The sequence below is a fragment of the Oncorhynchus mykiss genome, chromosome 6 (genome assembly GCF_013265735.2).
Source record: "Oncorhynchus mykiss isolate Arlee chromosome 6, USDA_OmykA_1.1, whole genome shotgun sequence".
Classification (NCBI taxonomy): Eukaryota; Metazoa; Chordata; class Actinopteri; order Salmoniformes; family Salmonidae; genus Oncorhynchus; species Oncorhynchus mykiss.
In genome coordinates, this window is record NC_048570.1 from 38,667,722 (window position 1) to 38,684,396 (window position 16,675).

Here is a 16,675-nt window from a genome sequence, read left to right on the forward strand (position 1 = left end):
GACTTGAGCTTCACAGTGAATTCTAGATATTTTCAGATGATGTGTACATGGTGCGCGAAAATTGCAAATATTGGTACCGTGACTTGAATGGGATTTGTGCCATAAATGCTAAAATATTAGCATGGAAACAGTGCCATGAAAATTAAACCAAAGCATGGATTGCTGTCATCTTGTCTATAGACAGGTTGCCTGACAATGTCACGAAAATGATGCACAAGCATCGCAGGGGTAGAAGGGCATGGGTTATGAACAGTTAGATAGCTAGCAACAATGACTAACAGGGGGAAATGGTAAGTGGCTTGTTTCAGCTAGTTGTACCTTGTTCTTGATACCTTGTCTTGAGGTGTTTTGATTTATACCAGATCTATAGGGAGGTTCCCACATTTGTTAGACAAAAGCAACGTCGCAAAAACAAACATTGCAACATGTGAAATAGAAGCTATAAGAGAAATGTCCTAAAGATCAAAATTTGTATCTAAAAAAAAAAAATTGTTCGACACAGGGGTGTCTTTTTCCTAATCAATGATTGCTGAATAATTATTATCAGTAAATTGAATTGCTGCATATTGCCTTTATATTTTTGTTCAGTGTAGGTAAATGAAATATTCTATAAGAATCCATGGCTACATATTCAAGTCTAAAAAATGTGTAGCATCTGCAGTAAAAACACGTTTCACATATTTGATCTATGACAAGCCATTCATGTCCATAGCAGTGATATCTAAATGTAGAGCACATGAATGTAGCAGAAACGCTGTCAGTTCGGCTTGAGTTCAGTCAATCAGCTGTTCCAGCCAAACATTGCTCTCCTGAAAGCGCCCCCAGCGGCAGCGTCATTCTCTTGCATGTTCCGGGAGAAATGGCTGCACAAGAGCCATCACCACCATCTTCACTGGAAGGCAACAAACCAGGGTTCCCTAAGAAAATTTTGGCGAACAACCTCGAAGAAAAACACATGTGCAATTCTTGTTTGAAAATATTGAGAAGGCCTCTACAAGCCCAATGTGGCCATCGTTTTTGTTCATTCTGTTTCAACAAAATTGTTAGGTGAGTGTCGTGCTCAGACTGGGTGATGTTGCTCTACAAACGCTAACATTAGCTAGCTCGTTAGACTTGCCCATAGCATTCATGAACACAGTCAGTGTATGTCAACACGTTGCGAGGCTTGCCAGGTGTTTATAAACTAATATTAATATATGATCAAGTATTGATCTAGGTACTGTCACCCTGTTGTATCCCCACAATGACCTTGTTCAAACACATCAATGGTTCTGCAAGTGCAAGCTAACTACCCAGTGGACGAGGATGGATAGCATTGTTAAGAATTGTTCATGTTAACAGTCCGTAGGCAATCAGTGATTGGTTAGTTATAACGTTAGCTCTTGCAACTGGGTGTTAATTGAGATTAGCGAACAGTTAGCTAAATTAACTGTATATGTATGTAATAGACTAGAGAAATGGCTGTGCTACATATTTGATTTCTTTCAAGTTCTGGACCACATAAATGCAGTGCTTGCATCAAAGAGGACTTGTTTGAGGACCCCACATCTATTCTTAAAGAAGGCGGTGTAAGTACTTGTGTAGTTGATTCTGATATTTGCACAGACTACTGTACATAGCTAATAGAATTTCAAAGATTACCAGAGACTAAGTAGATTGTTTGTAACAGAGGCTATAGTCGTGCATTAATTTTGCAGTCTGTTAAACAGTATTTTTCCTACAGGCTAGACACTTAATTACATACTGTAACCCAGTGGTACTAGACAGATTGGATCTCCGTCTAGCAGTATAACATACACCTACCTCAGTGGAGGCCATTGTTATGAGACATCCTCCCCTCAGGAGCCTCCACTGACCTAAATTGCGAGTTATTTACTGACCCGTGCTATGCTTGTTTGGCAACACTTTTCCCACAGCCGAGCCTATATCCGTAATCGGTAGACGGTTCAGATTAGGAACTCGTTGTTTACATCGCTGAGCATTGCCCAAAAATAATCAAATCCAATGGTTAGATGCCACCTATCCTCTCCTCCCTAATCAAAACTGAACATGAATGTCAATGTTTGCACGTACACGCTCCATTCTACTTCTTGTCTGCTTCCTGCCTTGCGAGGCTGATTAGATAGGAGAAACAGGTGTGAAACGACAGGTGTCTGCTCAAAACTGGGGCACAACATTTGGCAAGTTCGTTTTGTATGGCCCAGTGCCCCTGTTGAGTGGAGATTTCACGTAAGGACCAATGGAATCGTCTAAAATGTGCAAACTCCGCCTACCCGGACAGAGTATGTGAGCGGAGCGTGAAGGCAGCAGCACTCCCTTCACGAGCTCAGGGCATGCATTTGTAGTCTACTTGTTTGCTGTTATAGCCCCTTGCTTTATCTACTGTCATGGAGTTCGCAAAATATTTTCATAAAGAAACTGATAAAACACACAGGTGCTATATCAAGGTGATATCAAGGCTATAAAATGAGGACCAAGCGCAAGAGAGGGCGTGCAGTGATGTAGTGTCCACAACTAAATTATTTTGGAATGTGAAAAGACACGTATCCCAAAAGCATGAAGGTGTACCTACTATGTGCACATGCTAAAAGAAAGGAACGAATCAAATCAAAGTTTATTTGTCACATGCGCCGAATACAACAGGTGTAGACCTTACAGTGAAATGCTTACTTACAGGCGCTAACCAATGGTGCAAAAAGGTATTAGGTGAACATTAGGTAGGTAAAGAAATAAAACAACAGCAAAAAGACAGGCTATATACAGTAGCGAGGCTACATACAGACACCGGTTAGGCAGGCTGATTGAGGTAGTATGTACATGTAGATAAGGTTAAAGTGACTGCATAAATGATGAACAGAGAGTAGCAGTAGCGTAAAAGAGGGGTTGGCGGGTGGGTAAATAACGTGTGTCATTGTAGAAAAGTATTTATAGATAGAAAAAAAATGTGTGTGTGTGTGTGTATATATATATATATATATATATATATATATAATCTTCATCTCTGCCCAGCCTGGCAAGAGTGGCCAAACTGGTGTTTAGCATCCCCAGTGGCTTTGCAAGTGTGGAGAGGATATTCTCAGCTGGCCTGCTCTCCAGGCACCATCGCATGAGCCTGAAGCCACAGACTTGCCAAACTCGTGTTTCTAAAAATGATGTCAAAGGCACTAATAGGTAATTTTTCGTTAAATTTGTATTTAATTCTAAGTAAGTCATAACCTAAATGCGCAAGACTATAATGATTTAATACGACAATGTTTAAATGCTGAGGGCTTTATGTACATACCAGCCAATTGTGTCGCACTCAAATGCTTAACAATGTATTTATTTTTAGGCTATAGCTTTGAAGAAATGTAAATAATATAGCCTAAATAATTAATTTTAGTTCCTTCTTAGGCTCCCTGTCTGGCTCCTGGCCTATTTAGTGTTTTTATATGCTGTTTAAAATGACATGTAGCCTGTTTGAAATGATGTGCGCTTCTTACATTAATATTTTCTTGTTTATTCAAATACTTTTCATTCAGGTCCATGTGGATTGGTTTCAATACTTCAAAACCATTTGGTAGGTAGTCACAAAAATAGATGGGTGTTGGTTAAATTGTCATTTTAATGAATGGAGCGAATTTGGAGCTGCAGTTTTTTTTTCCTGCGAGAGCAGAACGGTTTTTAGCGGCTCTGTTGGAAAGGACATGCTCCATGAATGTTGAGTAGGATTGCTCAACTCAGCTCATAGGCTATTCACCCGGGGCACCGAGACATGTTAAACAAACTCGTTCATGGAATCCATGTTTAGTTGTTATTTGGAAGGGTGGGTGGTAGCATCTAACAATTGGGTTTAATTATTTCTTGGGCACTACTCAGCGACCCAAAGAACAACTTCCGTATCAGAACCCACTACGGATATATCAAATGTATTTATATAGCCCTTCTTACATCTGCTGATATCTCAATGTGCTTTACAGAAACCCAGCCTAAAACCCCAAACAGCAAGCAATGCAGGTGTAGAAGCACGGTGGCTAGGAAAAATTCCCTAGAAAGGCCAAAACCTAGGAAGAAACCTAGAGAGGAACCAGGCTATGAGGGGTGGCTAGTCCTCTTCTGTCTGTGCCAGGTGGAGATTATAACAGAACATGGCCAAGATGTTCAAATGTTCATAAATGACCAGCATGGTAAAATAATAATAATCACAGTAGTTGTCGAGGGTGCAGCAAGTCAGCACCTCAGGAGTAAATATCAGTTGGCTTTTCATAGCCGAACATAGCCGGATATAGGCTCGGACATGGGGAAAGTGTTGCCAAACAACAATAAGCTCAGGTTGGCAAATATCTCAGAAGTTTATAAGACTAAATTGGGCTATGCATACTGGTTTGGTGTTCTCATTTACTCAGAAAACATGTATGTGTTGAATCTTTGTGCTTTAATAATACAATAGTCTAACCTTCCCTTTCCCTCAAGGCTTTTCCTGACAATGCAGCGCGGAGAGAAGTGGAAGCATTGGCAGCTGTTTGTCCAAATGAAGGATGCACTTGGACGGGCAATATCAAAGAATATGAGGTATGGGATTGTTTTGTATTTCTTTATACCAAATAATGTACATGTTTAAAAAGTTCAACGTTGTAGGTTTTAAATATGCTGCCCCACTTTCAATTTAACGTCAAATTTGATGCTATCAATAAACACTTTTCCATCCATAGTTGTGAGTGATGTCATACCAAAAAAATTATGACAGCTGTGATGGAAACAGGAAGTTTTGGTACAATTTTATAAATGCCGACAGATAATATATTTTTGTATCGGTAAAGCAAATTATGTAAGAAGTGGTGGTGGAAATGCCTTTATGTGAAAATATTGATATAATAACCATCAAATCGAAGTAAACTTGGAGTCACGCGATGACATGGTGTGTGGTTCTCCCTTGGGCTGTGGCGGTCATGACATTTTGTCAGCCGGTGATTGTCAAGCAAATAATTGCCGGTCTCACGATAATTGACCGTTAATAAACATAAACACATTTAGTATCTCCTGCCTTCCACACACAGCCTACAAGCCACATATGCAGACCTTTGGAACATCTATGTTTGATGGAAACACACCATGGGTGGGAAAAGTAGTGTATTTTATTTGTGCGGATTTTAGAATATTTACATAAATCTGTCGCCGATTGGATGGAACCTAGCTATTGTCATTTGTAGTTTTTGCAACTCTCAAATAGCACTGATCATTTAAAAAAAAATCCTGTTTCAATTACAGATGAACAAGTATAGAAAAAATTGCTAAGTCGACTACATGAATGTTCTTAACAGATTACTAAACCTACAGTGTATTCATTTGTTTTGAAGTGTTGTCGTCGTGTGTTTTCCAGGTGAACCACGAGGGAAAGTGTGACTTCATGATCATTCTCTGTCCCTCCTGTAAAGAACTCATGAGAACCAATGAGCTGGAGCGCCACAACGAACGGGAATGTCCTGAGAGGACTTTAAACTGCAAATACTGCAAAGAACCTTTCCATTTCAAGAACATCAAGGTAAATCACCATACTTGTCTGCATTTTGTTTCATAATCGAAATCAGATGTAGAACATGTACTGTTTTGTTATTGGGTGTAGCCTATATGAAAATACATAAACCGTTTTGTTTTCTAGGCTCATGATGAGATCTGTCCAAAGTACCCTATGATTTGTGAAGGCTGCGCAAAGAAAAAGATTCCCAGAGAAAAGGCAAGGATGGACACATTGTTTACTGATTGATTAACCAATTTAAAATGTTGTTACAGTGCAATCGGAAAGTTTTCAGACCCCTTGACTTTTTCCACATTTTATTACGTTACAGCCATATACTAAAAATGATGAAATAAACTATTTTCCTCATCAATCTACACACAATACACCATAATGACAAAGAAAAAACAGGTTTTTAGACATTTTTGTAAATCTATAAAAAATAATAGAAATACCTTATTTACATACAGTGGGGCAAACAAGTATTTAGTCAGCCACCAATTGTGCAAGTTCTCCCACTTAAAAAGATGAGAGAGGTAATTTTCCTCATAGGTACACTTCAACTATGACAGACAAAATGAGAAAAAAAAATCCAGAAAATCACATTGTAGGATTTTTAATGAATTTATTTGCAAATTATGGTGGAAAATAAGTATTTGGTCAATAACAAAAGTTTATCTCTATACTTTGTTATATACCCTTTGTTGGCAATGACAGAGGTCAAACGTTTTCTGTAAGTCTTCACAAGGTTTTCACACACTGTTGCTGGTATTTTGGCCCATTTCTCCATGCAGATCTCCTCTAGAGCAGTTATGTTTTGGGGCTGTTGCTGGGCAACACAGACTTTCAACTCCCTCCAAAGATTTTCTATGGGGTTGAGATCTGGAGACTGGCTAGGCCACTCCAGGACCTTGAAATGCTTCTTACGAAGCCACTCCTTCGTTGCCTGGGCGGTGTGCTTGGGATCATTGTCATGCTGAAAGACCCAGCCACGTTTCATCTTCAATGCCCTTGCTGGTGGAAGGAGGTTTTCACTCAAAATCTCACGATACATGGCCCCATTCTTTACTTTACACGGATCAGTCGTCCTGGTCCCTTTGCAGAAAAACAGCCCCAAAGCATGATGTTTCCACCCCCATGCTTCACAGTAGATATGGTGTTCTTTGGATGCAACTCAGCATTCTTTGTCCTCCAAACACGACGAGTTGAGTTTTTACCAAAAAGTTATATTTTGGTTTCATCTGACCATATGACATTCTCCCAATCTTCTTCTGGATCATCCAAATGCTCTCTAGCAAACTTCAGACGGGCCAGGACATGTACTGGCTTAAGCAGGGGGACACGTCTGGCACTGCAGGATTTGAGTCCCTGGCGGCGTAGTGTGTTACTGATGGTAGGCTTTGTTACTTTGGTCCCAGCTCTCTGCAGGTTATTCACTAGGTCCCCCCGTGTGGTTCTGGGATTTTTGCTCACCGTTCTTGTGATCATTTTGACCCCACGGGGTGAGATCTTGCGTGGAGCCCCAGATCGAGGGAGATTATCAGTGGTCTTGTATGTCTTCCATTTCATAATAATTGCTCCCACAGTTGATTTCTTCAAACCAAGCTGCTTACCTATTGCAGATTCAGTCTTCCCAGCCTGGTGCAGGTCTACAATTTTGTTTCTGGTGTCCTTTGACAGCTCTTTGGTCTTGGCCATAGTGGAGTTTGGAGTGTGACTGTTTGAGGTTGTGGACAGGTGTCTTTTATACTGATAACAAGTTAAAACAGGTGCCATTAATACAGGTAACGAGTGGAGGACAGAGGAGCCTCTTAAAGAAGAAGTTACAGGTCTGTGAGAGCCAGAAATCTTGCTTGTTTGTAGGTGACCAAATACTTATTTTCCACCATAATTTGCAAATAAATTAATACAAAAATCCTAAAAAAGTGATTTTCTGATTTTTTTTCTCATTTTAGATGTCATAGTTGAAGTGTACCTATGATGAAAATGACATCTTTTTAAGTGGGAGAACTTGCACAATTGGTGGCTGACTAAATACTTTTTTGCCCCACTGTAAGTATTCAGAACCTTTGCAGTGAGACCTGAAATTGAGCTCTGGTGCATCCTGTTTTCATTGATCTTCCTTGAGATACAAATAGATTGGAGTCCACCTGTGCTAAATTAAATTAATTGGACATGATTTGGAAAGACACACATCTGTCTATATAAGGTCCCACAGTTGGCAGTGCATGTCAGAGCAAAAGCCAAGCCATGAAATCGAAGGAATTGTCCGTAGAGTGCCGAGACAGGAATGTGCCGAGGCACAGATCTGGGGAAGGGTACCAAAACATGTCTGCAGCATTGAAGGTCCCCAAGAACACAGTGGCCTCCATCATTCTTAAAAGGAAGAAGTTTGGAACCACCAAGACTCTTCCTATAGCTGGCCGCCCGGCCAAACTGAGCAATGGGGGGAGAAGGGCTCCGTGACCAAGAACCCGATAGTCACTCTGACAGAGGGGCAACCATCTCTGCAGCACTCCACCAATCAGGCTTTTATGGTAGAGTTGCCAGACGGACGCCACTTCTCAGTAAAAGGCACATGACAGCCCGCTTGGAGTTTGCCAGAAGGCACCTAAAGACTCTCAGACCATGAGAATCCAGATTCTCTAGTCTGAATCCAATATTGAACCTAACAGAGCTTGAGAGGATCTGCAGAGAAGAATGAGAGAAACTCCCCAAATACAGGTGTACCAAGCTTGTAGAGTCATACCCAAAAAGATTCCAGGCTGTAATCGCGACCAAAGGTGCTTCAACAAAGTACTGAGTAAATGGTATAAATACTTATGTAAATGTTATATTTCAGTTTTTTTCCAAATTGGCTAACATTTCAAAAACCTGTTTTTGCTTTGTCATATTGGGGTATTATGTGTAGATTGATGAGGAAATAAACTAAATGAAGCCATTTTAGACAAAGGCTGTAACGTATCAAAATGTGGAAAAAGTCAAGGGGTCTGAATACTTATGAAAGGTAATGAATATTTTTGCTGTAAAAATGCTTGGATGTGGCTTGATATAAGTTTGTTCTCTCCCTGCAGTATGTGGACCACATCAAGTTCTGCAGTAAATTCAGAGCACCTTGCAGATTTCACGTCGTTGGCTGTGATATGTCTGTAAGTGGACTTTATTTTATCATTACTTTATGGATGCCACCTTTAAGTTTACTGGGTGAAATTGGAGTGGATTTCTTAAGATTACCAGTTTTTGTGAATGTGTTGGCCTTAACCCTACTGTGTATGTGTGTGTGTTTGTATGCAACAACTTTGCCCAAGGTGGAGAAGGAGAAGACCCATGACCATGAGCGTGCATGTTCCTACGAACACTTAAATCTACTCTTGCATTTCATCATGGGCATCAAGGTGAGCCTGGAGAGCTTGCAGCCCCAGAGCCTGGAGCTCGCAGGTCACAAGATCCATGAGCTGCACCGGGCCTTGAGAGAGCTGGAGCTGAAGCTGGGACAGCTGACTCTGGGTGGGGGAGCCCCCGTGCAGGGAGCCTGTGCCCCTACCCTCCCTACCCTGGCCCTCCCTGCCCTGGCCACCTCCTTTACCCCCCTGCCCAGTGCGGTGGGCGCCGCCCTGGAGCTGCAGCTCCACAGTGAGAAGACCAAGGTGGCAGAGCTGAGCCGGCGGTGCCAGGAACTGGAGCTGAAAGTGGGCACCTTCGAGAACATTGTCTGTGTCCTCAACCGAGAGATGGAGCGCTCCTCCACCACCATCGAGGCCTACAACCGCCAGCATCGCCTGGACCAGGACAAGGTGGAGATCCTCAATAACAAGGTAAGGAGGAAGACATCCCCAGTCCCCACTCTGCTTCTATCGACACCAGTCAACTTGCCTCTCTTGTGGCCTGGCTGGTCTAGTGCTAATGCCGCAGCCATTGGCACACATGTCTAAGGTGTCGTCTTTGGTCTGAAAATCCCTTGAAAAATAAACTTGCCTCTTAGTTTTTGACATTTCACTTTTGTGCATCCATCCATTATTAATGTAACTGACATGAATGATCATAGATGTACTACGTCCTTGTCGTCCTTGTGGATTGGGTGGACAAGTTAAATAAAGGTAAAGACTAGTTAAATAAAGGTAAATATATTTACCTTTATTTAACTAGGCAGGTCAGTTAAGAACAAATTTGTATTTTCAATGACGGCCTAGGAACCGTGGGTTAACTGCCTTGTTCAGGGGCAGAACGACAGATTTTTTACCTTGTCAGCTCAGGGATTCAATCTTGCAACCTTTCTGTTACTAGTCCAACACTCTAACCACTAGGCTACCTGCCACCCCATATAAGGCGGTTTGTAATGGCTGGTTCAGAGTTCAGAATGCCACCATGGCGCAGCTATCAGAATGCAGATTAAATGAGGTGACGGAGCAGGGATCCAAATACTTTGTTTTTATTGCACACACAGACACAGGAGCACGTGGGAAAGGGTAGCAGGCTAAGGCATTGTTGTGGTTTACTAGGGAGATACAAACACCTGTTAAAAGGAAAACAACCTGAAATGCATCTTACTAACAAATTGTGGATATTGGAAATTGTACTAAGGAATATGGCAACAGCATATAAACTGTTATCAAACTAAAATGATCTTAATATTAACATTAGTAAGGAAGACTAGAGGGAAAAAACTACTGCTTGAGTAGTCAAGGGGTGCTAATGAGCAGAGTGGGGACAGCTGAGGTGAGTGTCAAGGAAGGGGTGAGGCCTAAGGTTAGGGCTGAGGACATAAGCCTTCAAAACAGGTACAGAATTGTTTCTAATGTTATTATAATGATATGATTTTCTCCCCAATTTCGATCTTGTCTCATCGCTGCAACTCCCCAACAGGCTCGGGAGGCGAAGGTTGAGTCATGCATCCTCCGAAACATGACTCGCCAAACCGCGCTTCTTAACACCCGCCCACTTAACCCTGAAGCCAGCTGCACCAATGTGTCAAAGGAAACACCGTTCAGCCTGCAGGAGCCCGGCCCGCCACAAGGAGTCACTAGAGCGCGATGAGCCAAGTAGAGGCCCCCCGGCCTTACGGCCGGTTGTGATACAGCCTGGGATCGAACCCGGGTCTGTAGTAACGCCTTAGACCGCTGCACCACTCGGGAGGCCCCAGAATATATTTTTTAAGACCATAGCTAGGTTTCCATCCAATTGCCAACATATTTCTATGCAAATATTCTAAAAACTGCACCAGAGATGTGTTTTTATCAAATTGACTTGTTGCTGAGGAAAGGCTGTGCGTGTTGACGTAGTTCACATATTTTACCACATTGTGGTTAAATTGCCATGTACCGAAGAAAAAAAATACAAGTTAAATGGGTTTCCAGCGCATTTTTCACATATACAGTGTGGGTATAGCCTACATAATGAGATTATTATGGGAAAAATAGCAATATTCTTTTTATTTGACAAGAGGCAGCCAAGCATCGATAATCATGTCACCAGAAGAAGACCCTTGATATTTATTGAAAGGAGCGTCAAGCTCATCACCTTGCACTTTGACACCCTGGGAAGTTCATCATAACTTATTTTATCTGTAGCCTTCGTAGTGGGAAGACCACGCAACACGTCATCGCGTGACTTCAAAATGGTTTTATATAAATATTTGCGCATTAAAAAACGTTCCCACTGTCATTTCGCCTAATTTTACCGACACAAAAAAAATCTGACTTTGCCTAGTGTGTTTGGTTGACATTTGTAAAGTTCACTGACAAATTAGCTGTTTCCATCAGGCCTGTCATGAAATGTTTCATCCGCCATGTACTATACTCGTATAAAAAGGTTGGATGGAAACCTGGTTAATTCCTGTCTTTTGTTGCTGCAGGTGCGTCAGCTGGAGAGAACTGTGGGCCTGAGAGACCTGTCCATTGTGGAGATGGAGGGGAATATTCGGGAAATGTCTGCAGCTACGTTTGATGGTATCTTTGTCTGGAAAATCTCTGATTTCACAAAGAAAAGACAGGATGCTGTTGCTGGCAGAGCCCCAGCTATGTTCTCCCCAGGTAATGTGTTTTTTAATTTTATCTACCACTTTTATCATTCAAACATCAAAGTCAACCACTCTATGGTACAATGTGCCTAATGTCCAATCATGCATTCTGTATTACTGTATTTTACAATTGTTCATTCATGTTTGAAAAATGGTCTGGTTCTGACAAGGCTTACTTCCTAATCATGTTTGTTCATTTTGTAGCATTTTTCACCAGCAAATATGGCTACAAGATGTGCCTACGGATTTATCTGAATGGGGACGGGACGGGACGGGCCAGTCACTTGTCTCTGTTCTTCGTGGTGATGAGGGGACACAGTGACGCCCTCCTCAAGTGGCCCTTCAACCAGAAGGTAAAACTCACTCCTATAACATGTGTTATATATCCTACCTGCAATAAATACTGTATGTTAAACACTCATTACACTTTTGAACAACGTTTCACTCATGATATCTTGAATGCGTTGCTGCTTGTACCTTTTTTTTGTTTGGTGTGTGTGATACTGTGAGAAGCAGCATGTTAATGTCAGTGTTCTATCTACTGTACCTGTATCAAAATGACTGGAATGACAAAGGTCATTATGTATTTCAAGGGCAGTAACATCACTAGTAGCTGTCTGCCCTTGTGCTAAGTCTATTCTTGGTATTTGTCTTGCATGGTAAATGCAGGTAGATCAATGTTTATTTTGTACATTTTAGTCAGTTCCTTGCTACTTGTGTATATTTGTAAAAACAAAATAAACAATTGTTCATCACAAAGCATGAATGTTGTCATTGAGGCTTGATGTACAGGTGGCCTAGCCTAGATGTTGCGATCTGCCAATCCTCTTGTGTTTAGGTGACCCTGATGCTGCTGGATCAGAATAACCGAGAGCACATCATCGATGCCTTCCGTCCCGACATCTCCTCCTCCTCCTTCCAGAGGCCCGTCAGTGACATGAACATCGCCAGCGGCTGCCCACTCTTCTGCCCTCTTCCCAAACTGGACACCAAAAACTCCTACATACGAGATGATACTATATTCATCAAGGCTATTGTTGACCTCACTGGCCTCTAGGTAAAACGTGTGCCCACTGCCCAGGCTCTCTCCCTTGGTTACTTATGTAATCCACTTGTAGGGGTTTGCCATGCCATCCAGGGACCTTGCTGTGCTGTTTTATGTCTCAAATGGCACCCTATTCCCTATGTCGTGCACTACTTTTGACCAGAGCATTATGGGCCCTTGTCCAACGTAGTACAATACATGGGGAATCGGGTGCCATTTGGAACACGTCCGAGATCTTCGGTTAGTATGTGGTTTCTTGGCTGGTTGAAGAGTACACCATTCACAGCACAGTGTTGTGCTAGCCATCATTTAGCTTGATGCCATTGTTACCAAGCAACCAATATCACAATCACATTTTGCAATGTAGTTCTTGTTAAATTGAAAATAGAAAGTGTTGTTTGAGATTTCCCTTCAGTTAGTGGGATAGCCGTTTGCTGTCATTGTATTGATACTACTATGCTACTGCTAACGCTTGTACCATGGACCTCTGGCACTTTAGCTTTGTAGGATGAAAACAGAAACAGAGCAATGGTCGTGTCATTCTGCTAGCGCTAGGCGCTTGTGTAACTGCATTTGATGCTAGATATTTGGTAAACCACTCATTTCGAGCAACTTTTGCGTAGACAGACGTGGAGTTCCAACAACTACAATTGATGCCCATTATCTTACCTTTTTAAATGGTCAGCTTGGCACATACTTTGCAGTGCATTTTAAGAGTAGGAATTTGAAGTCATCTGACATTTGTGTCAAGCGTTGTGTGCCTCTAATCTCAAGTCCTGTGTTTGTAGTGGTGGCAATTTCTTGAATTCCATGAATTCCAGGTGCAGTATTTGGATTTTGAATCAATGTTGTCTGCGCACATTTTCTTTTCTCTTTTTGAGCTGAGTTGCTATATTAGTTTGCATGTTGGATCTGTGGAAGATACACTGTAGTTTGCAACAGGGTAGTTCACTAAACCTGAATCACAGCGACCGAGAAGTTGTCATCAGCCTGGTGTAATAGCTTGACGTGGGAAGGACTTTTATTGTGAAGGGATCACGGATTGTTTACAAATCACTAAACAGGGTCTTAGAAATCTAATGATATTCAAGGGTAAATGTTTATTTGTATTAGTGTTTTCTTCACAGCTTTGAGCTGTTCATTGATTCCAGATCAAATCTGTGACCTAGCTCTTACTATAAGAAGTGCCTGCATCCGTCATAAGTTAATTCTGATCAATGAGCCATTGATCTGTTGACGTGCTCTCCTGTGAAATTGATGGATCCAAAAAATGTTTCATTTTTGTGAGAAAGAGCACTTCTCTATCCTTATAAAAACCCTTTTTACTGTGGTGTATTTTGGTATGTTCATATGTCCGGTGAAATATTTTGATTTTACTACACCACACAGGCCTAAATATTGCACACTGATGAATTAATGTCATTATACATGGGAGATGGTCTATTTGGGATCCTTCAGTTGAATAGGGGAGTCTTGGATAACTAACAATTGGCTTTACATCTAAACGCAAATGAACCCAGGATGTTTTCAAGCCAGTCTCGACACATTGAAACCTCTCTGTGCATGAGGTGTTTCAATAAAGATACACATAATATTAAGTATTGGTTTACTTTAAAGACCAACATTTTATTTGTAATTGTTCATAATATATGCTTATGAGTGTTCTATTGCTAATTTACGTCACATACGCAAATCGGCAAATGCTGTTATATTACAGGTTTTGCTATTGATGTATGCAGAGAGTGAAATATAGTTATATATACTCTCCTCTGTATTTTTCTGCACATTGAAGAAAAAAATTGTAAATGTCACCCAATACGCCAGCATTTTGGATTTGAGATCAAATGTTTCCTATGAGACGACAGTACAGAATGTCACCTTTTTATTTGAGGGTATATTCATCCCTATCTTTTTTACCATTTAGAAATGAAAGAACGTTATGTATCTAGTCTCCATTCAGTTCCTATTGGGCAAAACATCATTTGAAACGCAACAAAAACAAACTGTAAATGCATCCAACAAGATTGTAGAGTCACAAGCTTGATGTCGTCATTTCGTGCTAGGAATATGGGACCAAATGAAAAACTATTGACTACTTTAATACACTATATGTGGATATGTCCAAATACTTAGGAATTAATAGGGGGACTAAATACATAAAGTGCTTTCATTTCTAAACAGTAAAACAGATATGCATAAAAAATACCCCCCCAAAAAGTGACATTCTATGGTGTCCCCTCGTGAAACATTTGATCTCAAATCTAAAATGCTGGGGTATAGGGCAACATTTGCAAATTTTTGCTTCACTGTCCATATAAATACGGAGGGGAGTTTATCTATAGAATATATATATATATATATATATATATATATGAATGAGAGATTTTATTTATTGATAACATATTATACTGTATGTTGAGTTGGTTTAAAAGCATGTCTGGGCTCATTTGAATTGATGTAGGCAAATCAGGAATATAAATATCAGTGGGAACCTTTCTTGATTTCCTCAACATTATGAGGGTGAAGACATGTTCAATTGCAGTTTACACGCCTTCAGTAATCAGTCTGAGAAATTGTCTGTGGTATTGTTTGTACATGCATAAATAATATACTATTTGTTTTATCTAGCCAGTAGACATGGTTGTCATCTCCCATTATGCAGACTGCATTTAGCATGTACAGTTGTGTTAATTATAACATATACATGCTGCTAGAATATATACAATAATACTCATACTAGTCTACGCTGAAGCATATTACATCCATATCTTTGCATTTATGTGCCAACTATTGCTAATTGATATGGTATCTATTTTTGTATGTCTTGCAAAAGTAACTTTGTGTTGTAACATTAATTTGATCGTCTTAAGGCTGTGGTTAATAACGTTTTCAGTTCTCTCCCCCTCCATAGACTTTCAGCAGTGCCATCTGATGATCATACTGATCTGTACATGATCTGAGGTAATTACCTTAGAAATAGAATCACTAGAACAGGCCTGCAGGAACCTCAGACCTTGGCATGTTCGCTGGTAAATTCATGGGTACACTCCAAATGGCAAACCTTGTATTCTATTTCTACGGGGACAATACTCACCACTCCTTTTTTTTCTTCTGTCCATCCAAATGTGTTGAATGCTCTGTTGCTCGTTTCATCTTGATCAATTTGTTGCTTTAGCAAGGTTTTGCATGAGTCCTTGCCTGTTAAGGGAAAACATCAAACGTACTGTATCGTCATAGGAAATACCCTCTATGGTTACATTGCAAAACGTTGTTCGTTAGATGCTGTTATTCTTTAGTCATATATAAAAACGTGTTTCTCTACCTGGACTACTTTTTGTTATTGTCTTTTTTCCTTGTTTTTCTTTTCTTGATATTTCCCAATATTTCCAAACTACTGACTGAAGGTGGAATCAAAGATAATTAGTCCTATACACATGTTTTAAAATGTGAAGTCAGTTGGTTTCCAGAACTCATTTCACCACATGGGGGCACACTATACTAGCGGTTGAAAAAGTAATGTATGGTAAGGAAAATAACAATTGTGTTACATCAGAGACCTGACAAGTTTTATTGAGAAGAAAATGGAAAGAAATAGGATGGTTTATCAATTTCCAAATCTGATTCTATTCATATAAAATGGCATTGCCAAATGAAAGAACATGGATCTTATAATAAACTTTCTGGCTAATTTAACGGATGAAAAAACAGGGGTACTAGAAAGTTTTCCTTTTATATGATCTGTTTGCCCCTTACATGACACTCTCTGCTCTACCCTCTTCTCTCATGTCACACTCACACGTAGTCCTTAAGGACATGTAGAATGGTGCTGTAGAGCGGTCACCCTCTGTGCTGATATTTTTTCCCAGTGCTCAGTCTTACCTCAGAGACCCTGTGGTTTAGGTCTATGTGGCGTGTCTCCCCATCTTCCTGACAAAACTATGTCTGTGAGAGTGTCTGATCTCTGTTTGGATAGTAGAGGTTCTGTCAAAACCTCTTTCTTTTCATGTTCCACAAACAAAGACCCCCTTGTATAGAGAGCCCATCCAAGATGGCTGGCACCAGATGATTCTATATCTGCTGCTGTATGTACATCATTGGCTCCTTATTGCTCAGAACAGCT

At 40.6% G+C, this 16,675-nt stretch overlaps 1 protein-coding gene across 3 annotated transcripts; it reads left to right on the plus strand.

The window, feature by feature from the left end:
* Positions 1-757: 757 nt before the first annotated feature.
* On the plus strand, positions 758-15,882 carry traf2a (Tnf receptor-associated factor 2a). 3 transcript variants are annotated; one of them, XM_021606409.2, is made up of 10 exons: positions 758-1,047; positions 1,490-1,568; positions 4,453-4,551; positions 5,360-5,521; positions 5,639-5,713; positions 8,569-8,643; positions 8,890-9,309; positions 11,346-11,523; positions 11,715-11,863; positions 12,349-15,882. In XM_021606409.2, the coding sequence occupies exons 1-10, from the start codon at positions 860-862 to the stop codon at positions 12,565-12,567; spliced, it is 1,644 nt and encodes a 547-aa protein (XP_021462084.2). In that variant the 5' UTR covers positions 758-859; the 3' UTR covers positions 12,568-15,882. The 3 variants fall into 3 exon arrangements, with proteins under 3 accessions (XP_021462084.2, XP_021462083.2, XP_036835965.1); XM_021606408.2 differs by having other exon boundaries at positions 759-1,047; positions 8,803-9,309; XM_036980070.1 differs by lacking the exons at positions 758-1,047; positions 1,490-1,568 and adding exons at positions 3,006-3,171; positions 3,522-3,559 and having other exon boundaries at positions 8,803-9,309.
* The last annotated feature ends 793 nt before the right edge of the window (positions 15,883-16,675 follow it).